The sequence below is a fragment of the Giraffa tippelskirchi genome, chromosome 14 (assembly GCF_054371585.1).
Source record: "Giraffa tippelskirchi isolate mGirTip1 chromosome 14, T2T-mGirTip1v1.2.pri, whole genome shotgun sequence".
Taxonomy (NCBI): Eukaryota; Metazoa; Chordata; class Mammalia; order Artiodactyla; family Giraffidae; genus Giraffa; species Giraffa tippelskirchi.
The window spans coordinates 47,124,726-47,146,070 of record NC_137288.1 but is presented as its reverse complement, the minus strand read 5'-3'; the positions used below and the strand labels follow the sequence as shown (position 1 = coordinate 47,146,070).

The 21,345-nt window shown below is 41.1% G+C and overlaps 1 protein-coding gene across 1 annotated transcript in view; it reads left to right on the top strand.

Annotated features, from left to right (window-relative positions):
• GREB1L (GREB1 like retinoic acid receptor coactivator) overlaps positions 1-21,345 on the top strand; it is a 186,854-nt gene that overhangs the window by 112,091 nt on the left and 53,418 nt on the right. The window contains exons 9-17 of the mRNA XM_081562755.1: positions 3,265-3,393; positions 6,786-6,902; positions 7,507-7,626; positions 8,649-8,786; positions 10,301-10,486; positions 14,819-15,145; positions 16,283-16,411; positions 16,959-17,093; positions 19,708-19,905. Coding sequence (XP_081418881.1) covers positions 3,265-3,393; positions 6,786-6,902; positions 7,507-7,626; positions 8,649-8,786; positions 10,301-10,486; positions 14,819-15,145; positions 16,283-16,411; positions 16,959-17,093; positions 19,708-19,905 — 1,479 coding nt within the window. The remainder of the gene's footprint in view (positions 1-3,264; positions 3,394-6,785; positions 6,903-7,506; positions 7,627-8,648; positions 8,787-10,300; positions 10,487-14,818; positions 15,146-16,282; positions 16,412-16,958; positions 17,094-19,707; positions 19,906-21,345) is intronic.

Below are 21,345 nucleotides of genomic sequence, written 5' to 3'. Positions count from 1 at the left end.
TTTCACTCTATTTCTTTAGCCATGATGTGGCAGACCTTGTGCCAGAAGCTGAGATTGCCCTCAAGGAGCTCATGACCTGAAGGGAGAAACAGGAAATTACAAAATCCTACAACATAGAGAGCAGAGCTATGACTTGCTCAAGGAATTTTCCAAGTTTTCAAATGCTCCCATGTTTACAAGTTCACTGGTAAAGATAATCGGGTCTTGGTGACATACAGATGCCAGATGATCAGCTGTTTACTCAATGTCTAAGCACCAGATTCTGCACAACAGCCTACAGTTTGGCTTTACCTCTGAGCAAGATCACAAAGGCTATTGCATTTTGGACATTGGGGCTGCTCCCAGTTGATCAAAACCACTGTTAAACACTGAATATGCCAATACCTGATAAGTTCAAGAATACAAGCATGGGCAAGATGGTAAAGAGTAGGGAATAACATAAAAGGATTCATGTTCACTCTGACCTTATCTAATGCCTAACTGTGCTTTCTGATTATATGCCTACAACATGTGGCCTTTTGTGACTGGCCTCTTTCATTGACATGTTTTCAAGATGCATGCACGTTGTAGCATGTATCAATATTTTATTCCTTTTTGCTGTTGGATAACATCCCATTTTATAGGTATACCACATTTTATTTATCCATTTATGAGTTGATGGACATTTTAGGTTGTTTCTACTTTGGAGCTGTTGTAAATAATGCTACTATGAACATTTGTGTACAGATTTTTGTATGGGCATATGTTTTCACTTCGCCCTCATGTTATACCTAGGAGTGGAATTGCTGGGTCATAACTGTGTATACCCATTTGAGCAACTATTTTCTTTTTTAAAAAATGTATGTATTTTTATTTTTATTTATTTGGCTCCATAGGGTCTTAGTTGTAGTATACAGGATCTTTAGTTGCAGCGTGTGAACTCTTAGTTGCAGAATGTGGGATCTAACTCTCTGACAAGGGATCGAACACAGGCCCCCTGCCCTTGGAAGCATGGAGGCTTAGCCACTGGACCACCAGAGAAGTCCCTGAGGAACTATTTTCCAAAGTGGCTGTACCATATTACATTCCCACCAGCAATGTGTGAAGGTTCCAGTTTCTCCATATCCTTGCCAATACTTGATATTGTCTGTTTTGCTGTGTTGTGTTTGTTTTGTTTTAGCCATCCTAGTGTATGTTTGTAGTATGGTTTTGACTTGTGTTGCTCCAATGACTAATCATATTGAGTATGTTTTCATATGCTAATTGGCTACCTGTGTATCTTCTTTTGGAGAAATGTCTATTCCAAATCACTTGCCCATTTTTAAATTGGGTTATTTGTCTTTCTATTATTGAATTGTAAGAGTTCTTTATACATTCTAGATACAAGTCCTTTACCATATATATGAGTTACAAATATTTCTCCTGAGTCATCTCTTCATTCTCTTGGTGGTGTCTCTCGATGGTCTCTCCATGGTGTCTCTTGAATCACAGCATTATTGTATCTTGATGAAGTCCAGTTCATCTACTTTTTTCTTTTGTTGCTTGCGCTTTTGGTGTCGCATCTAAAAATGATTGCCTAAGCCTAGACCATGAAGATTTACTCCTGTTTTCTCCTAAGAGTGTTATAGTTTCAGCTCTTATCTTACATTTAGATCTATAATCCTTTTCTGGTTAATTTCTGTATATGGTGTGAGGAAGAGCTTTTATTAGTCAGTTTCTTTATTCTTGTGCATATTTTGTACATTCATTTTTTACCTGTTGGTCTGTGCTTATCTGAATTCACTGACTTGAAAAAATTACCACCATTTAAAATTTAGTAACCAGATTTCACCTGTATGCTTACCTGGACTGTTAGAAATATGCTAAAATTCTAAGTGTAAACTAGGAAACAACTAATCTTGCACCAAACAATATATTTGTGGCCTGGAACATAACGACCAACATGTATAGTGACATGGCATAGTTACCTGGGACTCCTGTCCTTATGGTTCTCTGTTAATACCTGAAAAACTTGGGCTATTATCAGTTTCCTGAGACTTTATAATATTGCGTGTGCAGTTGCTGGCTTCTAGTCTTCCTGTAGACATTAAAATCACTCTGTGGTGTAAGTTAGACCTGCAGAGAGGAATATGAGCTCTTCTGAGCCAGTAGGGGACCATTTCAGTCTTTTGAGTTCTTATGAGTTCTTATGCACTGGTTAGATATATTGGGAATCACATTGTGGTATGAGCATTAATTTTTTAGATAATTTCTAATGTAGCATCATCAGAATCCTGCTCTTCAGAACACTTTGTCTTTTAAACTCTCAGAGTTTTAGTAGTTGCTTTGACACTTTCCTGTGTTACCTGATTACACTGTTCTGCTGGTGTAGTCAGGGACTTCACACTCCTACTTAGTTGCTCAGTTGTGTCCAGCTCTTTGCGACCCTATGGACTGTAGTCCACCAGGCTCCTCTGTCCATGGGATTTTCCAGGCAAGAATACTGGAGTGGGTTGACATTTCCTCCTCCGGGAGATCTTCCCGACCCAGCGATCAAACCCATGTCTCCTGTGTCTACTGCATTGTAGGTCCCTCGTGGCTCAGATGGTAAAGAATCTGCCTGCCAAGCAAAAGACAGGTTTGATCTCTGGGTCAGGAAGATCTCTCGGAGAAGGGAATGGCAACCCATTCCAGGAGAATTCCACAGACAGAGGAGCCATGAAGGGTACAGTGCATGGGGTCACAAAGAGTTGGACAGGACTGAGCGAATAACACTTTCACTTTTTTTTCCTTTACCCACTGAGCTACTGGGGAAGCCCATAGAGTCAAGGATTTGGGGTCTGTTATATTCATTTCAGAAAACTACTTTTTAAGTGATAAACTTATCTGGATAGAGATAAATATATCTCATAAAAATATGACTTTGAAGGAAACTGTAGAGACAGTTTTAGTATGGCACATGATTATATCTTTGATGCCACGTCATGTGACTTTGACCAAGTTAAATGGCTACCACTATCTAAAGTAATAGTAACAGCCTCATTGAGTTCATATAGGAATTAGGTGAATTGATATATTTAAAGTGCTTAGACTATCACCCAGCACATTGTACCTGTTAGTGAGTGTTTGTTAAATACATAAAAAGAAAATAAAACTGATGTACAGTGAAATGGCCTTTCTTAAAATAGATCAAGGGGGAAACTGTAATTCTACAGTCTACTCTCTCTCAGCTCACTCTTGTTGAATTAACTTCCTTCCTGCGTATATAACTAGTTTCTAATTTGAACAACCTCTTTCATTTTAAAGATTCACCGGTTCTCAGTCCAGCTAATTCTGCAATCAATTTAAGTGGAGCTCAGGACCTGACCCGGAATAAGAATGTTGTGAAGCCACTGGCTTTGTCTTTGCAGGTTGTAGGGAAGACTTTTGCTGCAGGTGATGTTTTCCTCACTTATATTTCTTTGGTGAATACATATTCTACAGAAGACTTGTGAGAAGTTTAATTAGCAATTTGGTAGAAGAAAACAGAAGCTCCTTCTTTGCTAGCTGAAGGCAAAAGTGGGGCTGTTTACAATAACACATTATTATACAAAGCTTTGCATTTTCTCTGTTAGATCCGAAAGAGTCAGTGAACATTTTGCACACAGGGGAGACAAAATAGATTGATTCTGTTCAATATACATTTCCTGGGTACCTGCTATGATGACGAACTGGGAAAACTAAGATAAATAATGCTCAATCCCTGACCTCTAATGTGCTCGTAACCTTGTAGAGGAGATTGACCTGTGAGATGTTTTCAGTATACTGCAGTTAATATGGGGCTTCCTGGGTGGTGCTTGTGGTAAAGAACCCACCTGTAACACAGGAGACATAATGAGATATGGATTCGACCCCTGGTTGGGAAGATCCCCTGAAGAAGAGCCTGGCAACCCACTCCAGTATTCTTGCCTGGAGAATCCCATGGCCAGAGGAGCCTGGCAGGCTACAGTCCATAGGGTTACAGTAAATACATAATATCCTAAGGGGAGCATCTCCTAGAGGAGGGGCGTTTAGCCCAGCCTTTTAGGGAGAAATTAAGAATGAGTTCTTAGAGGAGTGCAGTCTTGAGCTATGAGACTTTCACTGTATAGAGGAGTAGGGGAAAGACATTTCATATTCAGGGGAAAGCAGGAGCAAAGCTTGAAAGGAAAAGGAGAGAAGCAGTATGACATGACCTGTGCAGGAACTTCTGGCAGGTTGGACTTGTTAGAAACATACAATATAAAACTCAGGGAGTAGCAGGAAGTAAGCACAATGCAGACAAGGGAAGTTTCCCTTGTGGCTCAGACGGTAGAGTCTGCCTGCAATGTGAGAGACGCGGGTTCGATCCCTGGGTTGGGAGATCCCCTAGGAGAAGGAAATGGCAACTCACTCCAGTATTCTTGCCTGGAAAATCCCATGGATGGGGGAGCCTGGCAGGCTACAGTCCATGGGGTCACAAAGAGTCAGATGTGACTGAGAAACTTCACTTTCAGACAAGGGAAAGGTCATAGGAGCTCAGACTCAGAAGCATGGATTTTACTCTATAACTTATGGCACAGGGGAGTGACATAGTCTTCTTTTAACTTAGCTAGATCATTTGGGCAGAAAAAAGAGATGAAAATACAAGTTGCAGGTCTTTCGGTAGTCTGGGTGAGAAATGATAAGGTCTTTGACCAGGGTGAAAATAGGTAGCGGAGGAGGAGATAGATTGGAGAACTACTCAGGATGTGAAATGAGCAGACTTGACTGATCAGTGGGAGCGTGAAGTGGAAGAAGGGGTCTCGGTTGACGTCCATCTTTCTGGGCTGATGGTTGGTTCTATTACTTGACGTTGGGAATACAGCAGGGGTAGCAGTCTCACCAGGAGATGACGAGTTCAATTTAGGACATATTGAGTTGGGAATAACGATGAGGCATCCAAATGGAGCCACTCAACAGTCATAGAGAGAAAGCAGGACTAATGGTATAAAGCTGACCCACCAGCATGCCACGGTAAATGATATCAATCAAGGAGAAATGTAGAGTAAGGCAAGCTGTGAACTAACGGTAGAACCCTAGAAAATGGCAGTGTTTAACAAAAAGAAATGGTCAGAGAGGTAGAAGAAAAACGAGGAGAAAGAGAACCTATTATTGTTGGCAACTTTCCAACAGTTAGGCATCATAATTTATCCAGACCACTTTTCTTCTTACTTTGGTCCAACAATTCTTACAGAATCTGTCTTCTGATTAGATTATAGACTGGAACAAACTGAATCCAAGTATTTGCAGCTAAGGGAAAAATTAATGAAATTATGGATCTTGGTGGTAATCATCACGGTTGCGAAAACTATCGCATGAAAGGCTGATATACAACTTATAACTTGAGGATTAGGCTAACAACTCTTAAACCCACTGCTGAATCTTAGTGTCACAGGAAGCAAACCAACCAGCTGTTAAGTGCCTCTCTTAATGCAAGTATACAACCAGACTTAGGAGCTATTCTTGTCCGAAAAAGAAGAAAAATCAAATGAATCTGAGCAAGCATCTGTATCTGATGATTAGTTTAGAAATTAGAGAAGACATCAAATTATACCATGGATACCCAGTCAGCAAAATACAGAAAATGAGGAATTCTGCTATGTTTTCAGCAAACTAATTGCAAGAAAGAAAAAAAAAAAGGGAGTGGGAGGAATTGGGAGATTGGGACTGACATACATGCACTATTGATACTATGTATAAAATAGATGACTCATGAGAACCTACTGTATAGCACAGGGACCTCTGCTCAGTGCTCTGTGGGGACCTAAATGGGAAGGAAATCCAACACAGAGAGGATATATGTATACATATGGCCGATTCACTTTGCTCAACAGTAGAAACTAGCACAACATTGTAAAGCAATTATACTCTAATAAAAATTAATGTAAAAAAGTCATGAAGGAAAAGCAAAAAAATAAAAAGAAAAGAAAAAGGAGAATCTTATAGATTAAAAGAGGTTTAAGGGACAGAGCAACTAAATTCAATGTGTGGATATTTTTAGAACCCCAGTTTGAATAAGAAATGTAAAAAGCCATTTCTGAGATGACTGGGGGAAATTCAGATACTGATGGGATATTTAGTATTAAGAAATTATTGATTATTGTTAATTTTAAGTATAAAGCAATATCACAGTTATTTTTTTAAGAGTCCTTTTAGAAACACATACAAAAGTATTTATGGATGAAGTGATATGATAAATGAGTTTGCTTCAGAATAATCCAGAGCCCATATGTGCATATGTAGGGTGGGGGAGAAGAGATAGGGAGTATAAATAAAACAGGACTGGGCATACCTTGATAAATGTTGAAGCTGGGTGGTGGGTACCTAGTTCATATACTATTCTCTCTATATATGTTTGAAATTTTCCATGATAAAAGTCTTTTTAAAAGTTTTCTTTCCACCCACCATCTCCAAAGATGTCACTGAAAATGATTCTAAAAGATCTCTTGGGGGGACTTCTCTGGTGGTTCAATGGTTAAGACTTTGCGCTTCTACTGCAGGGGGCATGGGTTCCATCCCTGGTTGGGGAACTAAGATCCCACACGCCCCACAGCCAAAAAGATAAATAAAAAAGACCATTTAGGGTCCTAGAAAATTATTTGGGGTGATATTTCATGTTACTGATGGTACTACTCTGATGGTTGTAGTTGGCTTTGTGCAGCTGAGCTATCCTGTCAGTGGGATGTCTTTGAATCCTAGGGTGTGTGGTTTGTTGTACGGTTGCAGCGTCACAGGAAGCAGTGTCCTGCCCAGACTCTGTTCTGAGTGGCTCCCCTTTTGTACCACAGATGCTGCTAATGGAAACAGTAGCCATGGAGGAAAGAGCAGTGCGTCTAGCTCCATACCCGCCCGCCCAGGGAATTATTCGTTGTCACCAAGACCTAGCTTTGCCTCGGGAGACCAAGGTACAATACCCATCTTAGAGTTTTGAAATAATGCAACTCAGTTATGGAAGAAGTCCTCCAAAGATTTTGGAATGATGAACTGTCTGGCAGGGCACTCCCAGTTTTTCTTTAGCTTCTCATGTGATATTTTGAAAGTTTACGATTAGTATGAACAATTATGGTTGCATGTCTTGGTGATTCTACAAGAATGGGCCTACCCAGGAAATAACACTGAAGCAAATATATAAGATGTATCTTTAAAAGTCATGGGCTTTGATGACCAAATTACAGGGTTCAAAGTTCATCTCTGCTATGTAACTCTGGGTAAATGTGAGCCTTTCGTTTACTCTCTATGAAATGGGTATAACAGTGTAGTTGTCCTACAACTTCATGGAGTTGTTGATAGAATCAGATGAAATAATTTGGGTAAAACTGTACATCATAAAACAGCCTGCAGTTGTTAGATGGTATTGTAAGTATGGTGACTTTTTCTAATTTTATCCTTACCTCTAGAAAAGTGACTTCGACTTTCTGAGTATAATCATAGTACAGGTCCTGTGTTACTTTGACTTCTTTCCTTTCTTCCATCACTAAGGACAAGCCTCATCTTTCTTTTTGTGTTCAGCTACCATGTTCATTTCTGGGCCACCAAAGAAGCGACACCGAGGATGGTATCCTGGGTCACCCATCCCCCAACCTGGTTTAGTTGTACCTATTCCTACAGTTCGCCCTCTTTCAAGAACTGGTAAGATTTCAACAGAAGATGGGTTTTAAGTTCCCTTAAATTAGCAGAAGTATCTCCTAATCTTGTTCTTTCCATGAACCCTTGAAGATAAATTTCCTTTACCAACGATTGCATCCAGCATTCTAGCAGCTGATATTTGTCCCCATCATATCTGCCATCCGAACAAGCACATGTGCCATCAGAAAGATCTTGAGTCACCATCTGGCTTTGTTGTATCCCATAGTATCCACAAACCATTCTTTACAGAGGGCAAGATGCTACCAGTACACCGTCACAGAGCATGACTGAACTGGCACTGCCAGTAGTGGTGTTAGATATCTTCTCCTGGGATCTGGCTCCTCACATGACCTGTACTTACTATTTCTGAACTGAATGGTTCAGTCTGTGACTAGAATCCTGTATTCCAACTGATTCTCCCTTATAATACCCAACTGTGGCCATTTGATGCCTACAGTTAAAATGTTCAAATGCCCATCTACCTTGCTGTATAAAACGCAGACAAATGTAAACATACCAGTTCTAGGACATAGGGTTATTTAAAAATTTGTTTGTTTAAAAAGTAATTCTAAAGACTATGTAGAAATAATACATACAAAAAGAATTGTGCCAACATGGTACTGTGATTGCCTCTAGGTATACTGACTAATGATGAATGTATCCCTATTCTCATTTTTCTATACTTTTCACATTTTCTGTAATGACTAGATATGCCTTGATAATCTAGGGCAGGAAGACATAAAATACAAAACAGAATCCAAAATACTGTATATGGGAAAACAACTAAAAGGAAAAACTGCCAAAATGTTAAATAGTAGCTATCTCCAGATGATTTGATAATGGTTGATATATTTGTTTGTTCCTCTCACTTCTTATTTTATACAGTAAGCATGAATATCTTTAATAAAACAGCCATTAGACCTATAAAACTTGCATATTAAAGGTAGTCACACTGTGTTGATTTCAACTGTATTTCATTTAGCCTTCCTATCTAATCCTTCTTGTCAAACAACTTTTTTTTCCAGAGTCCCTTTTATCTACCCCAGTTCCACAGACCCCATTAACTGGAATTTTACAACCTCGACCCATTCCTGCAGGGGAAACTGTAATTGTTCCTGAAAATTTGCTGAGTAACTCAGGAGTTAGACCAGTTATCCTGATAGGTAAGGAAAGGAATTCCAAGTTGTCTGTGTCCCCTGGAATCTAGAAGCACTCCTCCATTTCAATGTGTCTTTATTCATGTATTCGTGAATGTATTCATTGATGCCTCTATTAATTCAGCTTTTATTGGTCAGCTCCTTCAAGCTATACCAAACAAGGGACTAGAAGTTAGGAAGAAGGTAATCTTTCTGCCCACAAAGAGCACTGTTTAGTGGGAGGAATCTAGAATTCACAGCCAAGAACTCCAAGAGCTCAGCGGAGAGGGAGCTTAACTCTGCTTGGAGGGGTCTGAGAAGACTTCTCAGAGTCACCTTTCAGCTGGGGAAGTGAAGGGTGGGTGAGAGCAGACACAAAGTTGGGGAGGGCTCATTTCAGTCAAAGGGAGCCAGGCTGCAGAGAAAAGGAACAAGCTGAGCTGGCGAAGAGGCCCCAGAGCTGCCGTTCTCAACCATGGGAAGATGTAGGAGTGAGAGCCTTTCTAAGCTCTCGATAAGTGGAGGTGCCTTTCATACCCATATCAAGAGTCCCCTCGTTGGTGGGGGGCAAGCTGAGGCCAGAAGAAGACTGCTGACTTTACCCCAGGGACTAAACAGATAGGGTGTTTAAGCCCAGTGGGTCTTTATGGTATGTCTTTGTGAGGTGTTATCTGTTTCTTGCAGTTGGCTTGAGCCTACTGACATGGATGGTTTTGCTGTGAGCTCTGTTCTTTATCAGGCTGCCCCCTGGACCTACAGGCACTGGGGGAAATCCAGTTGTTTAAATTCCATGTAGTCAGGAAGTGCTTACTGAGCATTCGAGTTACATGCACAGCGCAGCTAAGCCTTGGAAGGATAAGTAAAACTAGGACCCCTTGGCGTCTGCCTTTTAGAAAGACTCATGGACGGACTGTTCTCTCCACCAGACCATCAACACAGTGTGTATTTGCAACACATTTTGTCCTATCTACTTCTAAGATGATTTGAGACTTTTATTGACATTCAGGAAGAGAACATAACAAAAATAGCTAAGATAGCAAAAAGAGTAAGACCCTCCAAGTATTAATACTTGTGACTGGCAGCATATTGCTGTTGATCTATGAGTTTAGCTTAAACTTTTTTAAAGAAAACCTCAAGAAGTGAAATAAGCATGTTATGGTAGTCTGTCTGTTCCCTGACTTCTTATCTGATCAGGAATTTTATCTGAAAATATTTTATTCCTGCAGGTTTACAAAGGATACAGAGATGTTTTTGCAAACTCTCATCAATCCTCTATCCTCTATGGCAGAGATATTAATTAGCATGTCCCTATATAATATAATTTGAGTATTTTGTTTCCTGTTTATCTAATTTAATAAAAAGGAAGAATTTAGAGCATTCGAGTGAATTCTCTAGGATTGATATATTTGAGTAATTTGTTTGGTACCCATTCAGAGGGCAGGGAACTTTGGTAGGCATCGTTGATCCTAGTTGAACAAATATACCTGGTTGGACCTCAGGAGGAAATGTTGAACTTTACTGACCTGCTTCTGTTGGGGCAGGCCATGGCACTTTACCCTATTTCTATGGAAATGTTGGTGACATTGTTGTCAGTCCTCTGCTGGTGAACTGCTACAAGATTCCACAGTTGGAAAACAAGGATTTGGAACAATTAGGGTTGACTGGCAGCCAACTCCTGAGTGTGGAAAACATGATTCTTCTGACAATACAGTATCTCGTGCGGCTGGGTAAGCTATTTTCAATAATCGTTTGATGGTGACTATTTTTATTGTTTTGTAACATACTTTTTTCCTTTCTTACCCACTTTCTCACCTTTATACACGTCTTCCTTCTCCTTTTTCGCTTCTAACATTCTTTTTCTTCAACCCCACTCACTATGACGTTTCCTTGTCCTTTCCTCCATTTCTTTCCTATTCATTTCCTTCTCTTTCCTACTTTGTTTCTCCTCATTTCTCAGACCTATCCTCCCTCTGCTGTTGCTTTACTTCTTCGGGTTCTAGAAGAGATAAATTGCTCCACCTAGTGTCCAGTCCCATGTTGGTCTCAAGTCTCCAAAGCAGCTGATGTTGGCAGACTGTCCGAGAGCTGTGCCATGGGTACCTCCCTTGGGGACTCAGACCAAGCCACCTTTCTGAAAGTGCAGCTCCCATTCTCTGGAATGCAAATGTAGCCATTGCCTTAGACAGTTATTTTCCGATTTTCCACTTGGCCTTTTTATCTTGTTCATCCACTGTCCCTACACCCTTTTTTTTTTTTCATCTCTAGCTTCATCCCTTTGATGTGGTCCCAGACTGCTTCCCTTCCTTGAGGTAGTATCTTGGAACTCCCTGGAAGGTCTTCTGGGCTTTAGGGTAAAGGGATACATAGGTCATGAACCCTTCACTTCCTCTATTTGATATCTCCTCCTGAGCCCCATAGTGGGTTGTATGCATGTGCCCTGACAATACTGCAGTGGCTCCACAGCATTTACATTGCAATGTCCTTTATTTTGCAAACTGCAGTGGGCCTTCTAATATGCAGCCTAATTATACACTCTTTCCATGACTTCAAACCACTGATTTACTTAGGAAAAATGTTTGAGGTGTAAAATTACACGTTAAAAATTTTATCTGTACTCTTCTGAATTTTTTTTAATGTTTTAAAGTACTTTGGTGTTAAATGATCAAAAGACATGGGGCTAAACAATGTTACACACACACACACACACACACACACACACACACACTTCATCTTCAGCCCTTGGAGCATCAGCCTGTAGTCTTGGCTATACTCTTAGTACCCGAGAACCCAAAGGCATGCCTTGACATAGGATCTGCCTTGACATGGGCTTTTGAAATTTGGTGAGGCTTCAGGTATCTCATGAGCCACTTTCATGATAAGTCTGGGACTTGCTAATCATTTTTATTAGCCAGGTAGTAAAATTATAAAAAATCTTCTGGGTCTGACATTTGACATCATAATTTTAATTGATACATACTGACTTTCAACCATGTTTCAGGATGAAAAAACAGCTTTAAGATGCATCCAGGATCAGTAAGACAAGGCTGCATGAAGTAATGCTGTTATAGCAAACCAAACATATCAGTATAGCATTTTTTTCAATCTCAGTAACAATTTAAGTAGCCAAAGTCCAAGTTAATTAAATGAACTACATGGTCAAAACAAAACATTTTCCCTTAAATTACTAAAAGCTCTTTTCTTTAAAAATAGAACACTCTTTATTAGACAAAACTCTTCTCTGCCCTTCAGGATCAATTCTCTCCAGAGTTTTACTTGCAATAATTAAGTTTATCAGTGTCCAAAATAAATAGCTGTTTCTTTTTCTTAATGTAAATTTTAAACGTTGAGATGTCACTTCTCCTCAACTAACTCTTCTGGAGTCCTTAATTTTTTTTTTGGCCTTCAGAAGTTTCAAAGAAGGCAGCAAGAATATTTTCACATATTGTATAGATTATAAATAGACATCCAAAAAAATAAATCCAGACTCCTAAGAGGACAGGGCTAATGCTCAGATGGCTCAGTTACCTGAAGGTAACGAAGAAAAGCAAGATTTTTCAGAAAGAATGGATCCTTCCACTACAGTCACTTTTAAAAAAATAAGTCTCAATTATTTCACAATCTGAAAGTCTTTTGAAGTAGATGATGAAATCAGCAAATCCAGAGTCTTGGAGGACCCTGAGTCAGTTGGAACCTTGTTCTTTCCTATTATGGAGCTCTCGCTGAAAAGCCTTCAGCCCTGTTGTCTGGGCTGAGTAACTGGAGATCAGTACTTGAAGGGAGAAAAATGACCATAATCAAGTGGAGAAAAGGCTCCTGTAATTTAGCTGTAAAGGCTAAGGATGAAGAAACAATGGGAGGTGATTGGAAACAAGGCAATTTATTCTAAAAAAAGTCTCTTACTTCATTTAAACTTTAATACTTTTTTCTCCATTTCTCAATTCCTAACAGTAATTCAATCAAAACTCTATAGAAGTGAATTTTAAGGCAACCAATAATGCCATGAACGTGTTTGAGATTTTATTTTCCCAGAATGTCTTTGTGTTTGGGATTAATGCTGCCCCCTAATAGAACATGTTAACTCCATCGTGGTTTGAAGTGGGTCCTACGACATACCTGTTCACCAGCCTCTTCAGGTGGCCTATGAGGAGCAGGAGGCACCTGGAGGCAGGCAGAGCCACTTGCTTTTTGAGCTGTGGTTTGTTCTGATGGGAGAAATCTTTAAACAGACGACCACCTTCCCTTCTCCTCATAGAGTCAATACAATTCTATGCACTTTGAGCTCACTACTAAGTGTGTACTTAATGCCTGTGAACCATGGTGCTAGTTTGATAAAGTTAAATGAAGACCAGAAACTTTGGTGGCTCCCAGGTGATAAAGAAAGGTCTCCCCTAATAAAGGATTGGGGAAGGCATGGAAACATAACGCCAGTGTAAGCATCGCCGATTCTTTGCCCTCTTTCTATATACAGAAGAGAAAAATCTGTGAGGACTTCACTCTGTTACTTCCCTCTGGCTCCAGCCAATCCTGGAAAAAACTGGGTTTTTTTCAAATTAAAATTGTTTTTTGTTAGCTTTTTATTTTGTATTGGGGTATAGCCGATTAACAATGTTGTGATAGTTTCACAGCACAATCACATGTTGGACAGCAAAGGGACTCGGTCATACATAACACATGCATCCAAACTCCGCTCCCATCCAGGCTGTCATATAACATTGAGCAGAGTTCCCTGTGCTAGACAATAGGTGTACTTGTGGTTATCCAGAATTGTTTATTTTTAAAACATATTTAAAAAGAAGAAACCTATAACATTTTATTTAATTTTGCTTGTCCTAAACATTACTAAACTTTCACTTTCTTACTTTCCCAGAGGTGACGGGCAGGGTCAGGGAGGCCACTTAAATCCCTGTTAAATGAAGGAGAGATTTCTGATTCATTCAGGTGCCTCCTTCCCATACAGAAGTCAGGTCCCTCGTCCCTGTATTCTTCTGCAAGGGGCTTTTGACTCTGGATTCCAAGGCAATTGCTTGATCTCAGATCACAGACACTGAGGGGTTCTAGATCTATTTTAGAAGCCTGAGTTTCAAAGCTCAGTTCTGCACAGCCAAAGAAGGGGTTTGGGGTAACAGTAGTGAACATAGTCCTGCCAGTTTCAACTTAAACTTACGTGTAAGAATTCATTTATGTCACTTGGATGCCAGACATTGACTTGTTTATTTTGTCCTAAAGCCTGGTTGAGTTTCTAAAGAGAAACAAAATCCCCCTAATTCCAGGGTGGACGGATCAACCATGAAAGCTTAGCCATAACCACAGTCAGAGAGGAGGGCCAAAGGCCATCTTTACCCTAGAACTCTGGGAAATAACTCACTGATGAGAGTATTCTCTATCTGGGGAAAGCGTGAAACTGCCTAAATATAAATTGGGAGTGAAAAATAACTTAATTTTCCTTGCGGACAGTATTCTCAAAATTTGGTACAGAAGCTATACATGAAAATGTTTTTCTAAAGTATTTATGAATAAAATGAGAACTGCGTGAAGCCTGAAGCTGATTATACACACTAGTGGGTTAGCTTCTTGCTTCATTAGTCATTAACTATTTCCATAATGCCAAGTTTAATATGTCAACAAAAACACTACCTTCAGTGTCCTGCAATCTATGGGGTTGCAAAGAGTCGAACACAACATAGCAACTGAACAACAACAATATTATATAATAATATTTCTGATATTATTTTAAAAATTACCACCTTCAGGGACTGTCTCCCAAGGCATACAGTAGAATTGATACTCTCTGAGCATATCTTTTTTTAAAGATAACAGGAACAGAAGTCTGCATTGTAAAAATATATACTGAGGCAGACAGAGAAGAGAGAAGGTAGTTTCACAATCAAAAGTGATTAGTAGATGCACTATACTTAAGGCCACTACAGGAAAAAGAGCTTACTTGCCAGCTGGAATAGACAGCATACTGGTGTATTTGTGTGTGTGTGTGTGCGTGTCTCTCTTTTCTAGCTGTGATCTAAAAAAAAAAAAAATTCTAGCTATAATTCTCTTCAATTTAGGTCCTGATCAGATACCTCTCAGGGAAGAATTTGAACAAATTATGCTGAAAGCTATGCAGGAATTTACTCTGAGAGAGAGAGCCCTGCAGATGGGTGCTCAGTGCACACCAGTGTCTCCAGGACAACTCCCCTGGCTGGCCAGACTAATTGCCAGCGTGTCTCAAGACTTGGTTCATGTGATTGTGACCCAGAACTCTTTGGCAGAGGGCATTTCAGAGACTTTGAGGACTCTCAGTGAAATGAGGCACTATCAAAAACTACCGGATTATGTGGTAACCATTTGTGCTTCGAAAATCAGAGGAAATGAGTTTTGCGTGGTCGTATTAGGTGAGTAATTTTTAAAATCTATTCATTCAATCATCTGTCCATTTGAAAACTACTTACTGAGTGTTTCAGGAATCCATGCAATTAATCTCTGATCAAGGGCCTCAGCTTGGGTTCCTCCTCCTAATTTTAACTTTTCCTTTGCTCCTCAGATCAGATTTTTTGTAGCCTGTAGTTTGGCTAGCGTCCCTGTCAGCTGGTGGTGGGAGCATTATTTCAAAGCACATCCTGGTAACAGATACCCTTGTCTCATGTCGCTTCTGTCCTTAAAAGGTTTTGGAAATGTTACCACTCTAGCATGTGATAAAGCCACTGCCACAGGTGGCCTAAGCCAGTTCATCGTATCTGCCAGGAACTTAACTCATAAATTCACCTCTTTGCTGGAGAGGGTATTTAATGCTGTAACATTGACCGTAAAGAAAAGCTTCAGAAAGTTGGTACATTACAAAATGTGTTTCTGTTTCTGGTGCTGATTTTCTATCAGATGCCATCCTGAGTTGCCATTTGGACTAAATTTTGCTTTTCTCCTCTCTGTGAATGGCTTTCACATCTTCCTAACAAAAGGGCCAAGCCTCCTTGCTTTGACAAAACCCACCTGCCTATCTCTCTGTGATGTATGTATCTGTCAACAAGCTTCATCAGAAAGTATAACACATTCACTTTTTCTAATTTTCATTTGTTAAAAAAATAACATAAGTTTACATTTTTTAAGACTGATATTCATAATAGCCATGCACACAATTTTTTAAAGGTTTTTCACATCCCTCCCTTAGTCTTTAAACACATCCATGGCATGTTTTCCCAGTTACAAACATGCATGCCTGTGTGCCAGGCTCCTCAGTCCACAGGATTCTCCAGGCATGAATACTGGAGTGGGTTGCCATGCACATAAGGGATGTTATTTTTTTCCCTTAATCACCTAACTTTGTATTTGGAACTTCATTTCAAATGAAGTTTTGGAATCATCCTTTCAAATGCTGGGTAATCACCAGCATTACCTTTGGATGCACCAGACTTTCCTTATCCAACTCCCTCTAGGCACAGACTCTGGTTGCATTTTCAGTTCTGACTGTTTTATTATAAATCATGTCCCGGTGAGCATTTGTCCACTGGCACGTCGTCTCTCCCTCTGTTCTGCAGGTCAGCACCAGTCCAGGGCTCTGGCAGAGAGCATGCTCACCACAAGTGAGTTTTTGAAAGAAATTAGTTATGAACTCATCACGGGAAAGGTCAGTTTCCTGGCATCGCATTTCAAAACCACATCGTTAGGTGAGTGGCTGTCGGATTCAGCAACGCTGCTGGGTCCCCAGCTGCGTGATTTTCTGGATCTAAATCTTAGCCTGTCAATGAGCTGAGAGTGGAGCTTAAGCTCGACAACTTATGTTCCCTCATTTGGAATGGTTTCTGCTAAGCATTTTGTTCCTGACACAGCAGAGGGGTCCGGGCACTAGGATGGGAGGCCTCAGCTCAGCCACTGCTTTGTCATGTGACCTTGGGCAACACCAGGCCTTCCCAGACCTCAGTTTTCTAATATGTTAAATGGAGATGCAATGATCCCATCCTGCCTGCTCTGGGTATGACAGGGACCGAGAGAGAATTATCAATAGTATGTGAGAGCCTGCAACCTGTAACCATGATACAAACAAGGGTAGCTGTGGCTATGGGGATCCTGGTACGGGGGTGACTGAGTGTGAATTCTGATGTGAGAAGTGGGATGGCCAGCAGATATCGGCTGAAACCCAGCCTAGCTGCCCAACGTCTGATACAAACACGTCCTTCCTGGTGACTTCCTCATCTCCGCTTCATTTTGTAACAGGTGATGACCTAGACAAGCTGCTAGACAAAATGCAACAGAGACGAGGAGATAGTGTGGTGACCCCTTTCAATGGAGACCTTAACGAATACGTGTCGCCTCAGGAGGCCGCTGCTATGATCCCCACGCAGAACCTGGGTAATGTCACCTCAGGCCAAAAGGAAGGAACCCCGTTCTCAGGACGGACGTAGAAGCTGAGGGTTCTGAGGTCTTGTCTTTCAGTCATGGACTGTGACAGGCCTTTCCTCATTATCTCCTTGAGAGGTCTGGCTCAAGTTAAATACGCCTTACCCTGTGCATGCCTGCATGCTCAGTCATGTCCGACTCTTTGCAACCCCATGAACTGGAGCCCACCAGGCTCCTCTGTCCATGGGTTTCCCATGCAAGAATAGTGGAGCGGGTTGCCATTTCTTTCTCCCTTACCCTGTGGCCTGATGCCTTTGTTCTTAGTAAATGTCACCTAGAATTAGGTCAAAGATTTTATTTTAAACAGTACTCCTCTCTTTTTTTCTCCCTCACCAGATTCTGGGGTCCTTGGTGTACCTTCCTTAGCTCCACAGCTGGGCCCACAGCTCTTGGTGCTCACATAGAGCTTTAGAGAACTGCCTGAAAGAATCTGGACAGAAGTCTGACCTGGGCCCCTGGCTCTCCACTCCCTGCGCTTACCTTCCAATATGTAAAACACATATAATCTCAGGGCTTCCCTGATGGTGCTAGTGGTAAAGAACTTGCCTGCCAATGCAGGAGACATAAGAGGTTCAGGTTTGATCCCTGGGTTGGGAAGATTCCCTGGAGGAGGACATGGCAACCCACTTCAGTATTCTTCTCTGGAGAATCCATGGACAAAGGAGCCTGGAGGGCTATGGTCCATAGAGTCACAAAGAGTCAGACACGACTGAAGCGACTTAACAAGCACACAATCTCAGGGTTAGTGAGGCCTTCCTGGAAGCTGGAGCAGAAACCCTGACACATCATGTGCCCTACAGCGGACTTGCAGGATGCCAAGGGGGACAGTGGGACCAGGGTGAGGAGTTGGATCTCTAGGTTGGATTCTGTTAGGTTCAGATTCCTTCCCCAAGTCCCTATTTGATAGGGACAGTGTCAAAAAGGACAGAACAAAGAACAGAAGGATGGATATGAAACAGATCCATATGAGCAGCTGCTGACAGCTTTTTGGCTTCTATTAATACTTGGTGGGAATGCATCCTTCAGGCATTAGGATGACCGCAATAGGAAAAGGAGCATGGCTTGGCATCACCCCAGGCACAGAAATGAATTTGAAGGCAATAAAGATTTTTGACTCCTGGATGTTATATGGCAGTAAAATAATCATCCACATGATCTAAAATGTATTATGTCAACCAAGTTAGAATTTTAAAATTCTCAGAATACTTACAGATTCCCACATTCACACCCTTGATTCCCTGTTTAAGAAACATTGCCTAAAATATATAATAAATAAATAAGAGATTTTAATGATGAAAAAGAAACACTGCTTAAACATACTTTTAGCTTTCCTCCAACTTCAAAATTTGCTAAGTTCAATTCTACAACATTATGCCTCCTCTTTTAATCCCCAGCTGTCTAACCTGTGAAATGAAAAATATAACAGCCTAAGTATCCAAAGACGGATTTTTTATTTTGATTGATTACCTTTGTTGGTCAAAAACTCTGTGGGCTGTTCTTAAAAGTTGAAGTGTGGGGCTTTTCTAGTGGGTTGTCTCAGCCAGTAAGGAGACCCACTCACTGTCAGGGTTCCCTGGTGGCTGGTGGTCCCGTGACCACTGTCTTTGCCTTGGCTGTGTTGCAGCTTGGTTTTAGAAAACATTCATTAGCACAGGTTAATTGGGCCCTTGTGTGTGCTGCTCAGATTTCCACATATGTTCCTGATAAAAAGTAGTCCTTTCAAGAAGCATTTAATGTTTCCTGCTCAGGTGTTTAGCTGACTAACCCTATCTCTCGTTTGTGTGTGAACACACGCACGTATAAAAGATTGATCACTTAGTCGTAACTTGTAATAAAAAGCTACTGGCATGTTTAAAGTATCTGGGCAATGTTTTTCTAATATGTCACCTGTTGAGGAGCCAGCTGAATGTGTCATGAATCAGGTCTCTTCAGATAGTACAGGCGTCAGCACCAGAGTTGACCATGGGCACCCAGACCTGCCAGGTCACACGCACTGGCAAAGTGGAGTTAAGTGGAAAGAAAGGTGAAGTTAGTGTCATGGGGAGGAGAATTTCAAACCGTGTTGCAATCGACTTACTGGAGAGACAGTGTTTACTGCAGCGCCATCCAGAAAAGCTCAAAGGAGCTCAGCAAGATTATGGTTATGGCATTGCCTCTGTTCTGGGTCTGGGCTCAGGCACCTGACCTGTGCTGACAGTCCTAAAGAAACCAGGAAGCTTGTCCCCTTTCCAGAGATGAGTCCTGGCTCCAGCTGCAAGGATGTGGTCTGTCAGCCTTGTTTCTGGGCTAGGGAAGGGTGCTGAGCTCGCACTTTTGTGAGACAATCGATTTTACAATACTACCTTTGTGAAATGGCCACATTCACTCTTGAGCACATCCTTTCAGCTAAGTTGTCAGGGAAAGTGGGCGATTTGCTAAAAGTCAATAGAGAGAGAGGGTAGGAAGTGAAGGTTCTTGGTGACAGGGCATCACTTTACACTAGGTGTATTACTTGTCCCTGTATGGATTCATAGAGGCCATCACAGAAGTGAATTAACCGTGTTCTTATGATTTTCTCACATGTTAGATTCAGGGAATGAAACCTTCCAGATTTATCAGCCGCAGCTCACAGCTGCCAGAAAACTCTTGTCCCAGGTGTGTGCCATCGCGGACAGCGGCAGCCAGAGCCTGGACCTTGGCCACTTCAGCAAAGTGGACTTCATCATCATCGTCCCAAGGTCGGAAGTCCTGGTACAGCAAACTCTTCAACGGATTCGACAATCAGGTAAGATGGAGCTTTCAAGGAGGGCCCTACCTAGATCCAGTCTTAGATTCACTCTGCTTTTTCCTCTGGCTTAATCTAAACATTTGTAGGGCACTTCCATCCTTTTGTTTACAGTAATAAATATCACAGGAGTACTTTAAATATTACTTCAAATTCGTGTGTAAGTATGTCCTCAAAGTACTCTGACCTTGTTCCTCCCAGGTCAAGGGTAAATTGATGTGCATGTTTGCCCGATTCTGTTAAATCTGTGATATCATCAGTGGCCTGGAAGCTGGCCACTCATTTATGAAGAGAAATTCCCTCAGGGCAGAGATAACCCTGCTTGGGATGGTGGGGTCTGAGCTACCTGAACTCTTTCTATGGCTCAGTGAGTCACATTCTCACAGGAGGACTTTTATTATACATTTAGCACACTACCAGCACGTTTTCAACCTTAGAAACCAGAACACCATCTGCCGTGTCAGCAATGAGAAACCTCATTTTAAAAATTCAAAGTTAGAATTTCTCCTGATCACCTTAGGAGAAGGTCATCTCCTAAGAGAATAAGCCAAGAAGGAAAAAATTTTTTCCAGAAAATGTAAAAAGGTAAGGAGCAAATATTTTAGTAGTCTGTGGTAAATAACATCCCTCTCAAACATCACATTTGGTTAGAATTACAAGAAGCAATAAGGAATTTAGAAAATTGAGACTGCTGGAAAATGCCTGCTTTTGTTAACTAGGTTTGAAAAGGAAATTATAAATGTCAAGTTGCTTCTGAGTACCTTAGCTGAGGGCAAACACACACAAACACACTCACAGAGATTTTTAAGTGGAGGATAAATCTTTTTGCCACAGTAAAAAAAAATTATTTTCTATATATTTGAAAACAGGTGGGAAGCAGGAGAATTCAGAAGAGCTTGAAATACTGTTTATAGATGTTCTGCACCCATCTTTTACTACACCTTAAACTTGACTGTATATGCAGAGCACCTGGAGACCTTGTTATTAATAAAATGCACATTCCTGGGACTTCCCTGGTGGTCCAGTGATTAGGAGTTTGCCCTCCAATGCAAGGGGTGTGGGTTCGATTCCTGGTCCGACTGGAGCTAAGATCCTAAATGCCTTGTGGCCAAAAACCCAAAACGTAAAACAGAAGCAATACTGTAACAAATTCAATGAAGACTTTAAAAAATGGTCCTCATAAAAAAAAAGTCATTAAAAAAGAAAAGCACATGCCCTTCAGCAGGACTGGGTTGGCTTCCAGCAAGCTCCCAGGGGAGACCAGACGGCTCGTCAGAGGAGCACCCTTTGATGAGCACAGCTCTCCGTGAAATCTTTTGTTGCCAGTTCCATGGGCCAGATGAGCCAGCTAACCATAGCCTTTTCCCTCTTTAACATCTCTTAGTGGCTGTGCCTGAGACATGGAAGGTCTGTCCATGCCTTCTGGAGACCCAAGCACCC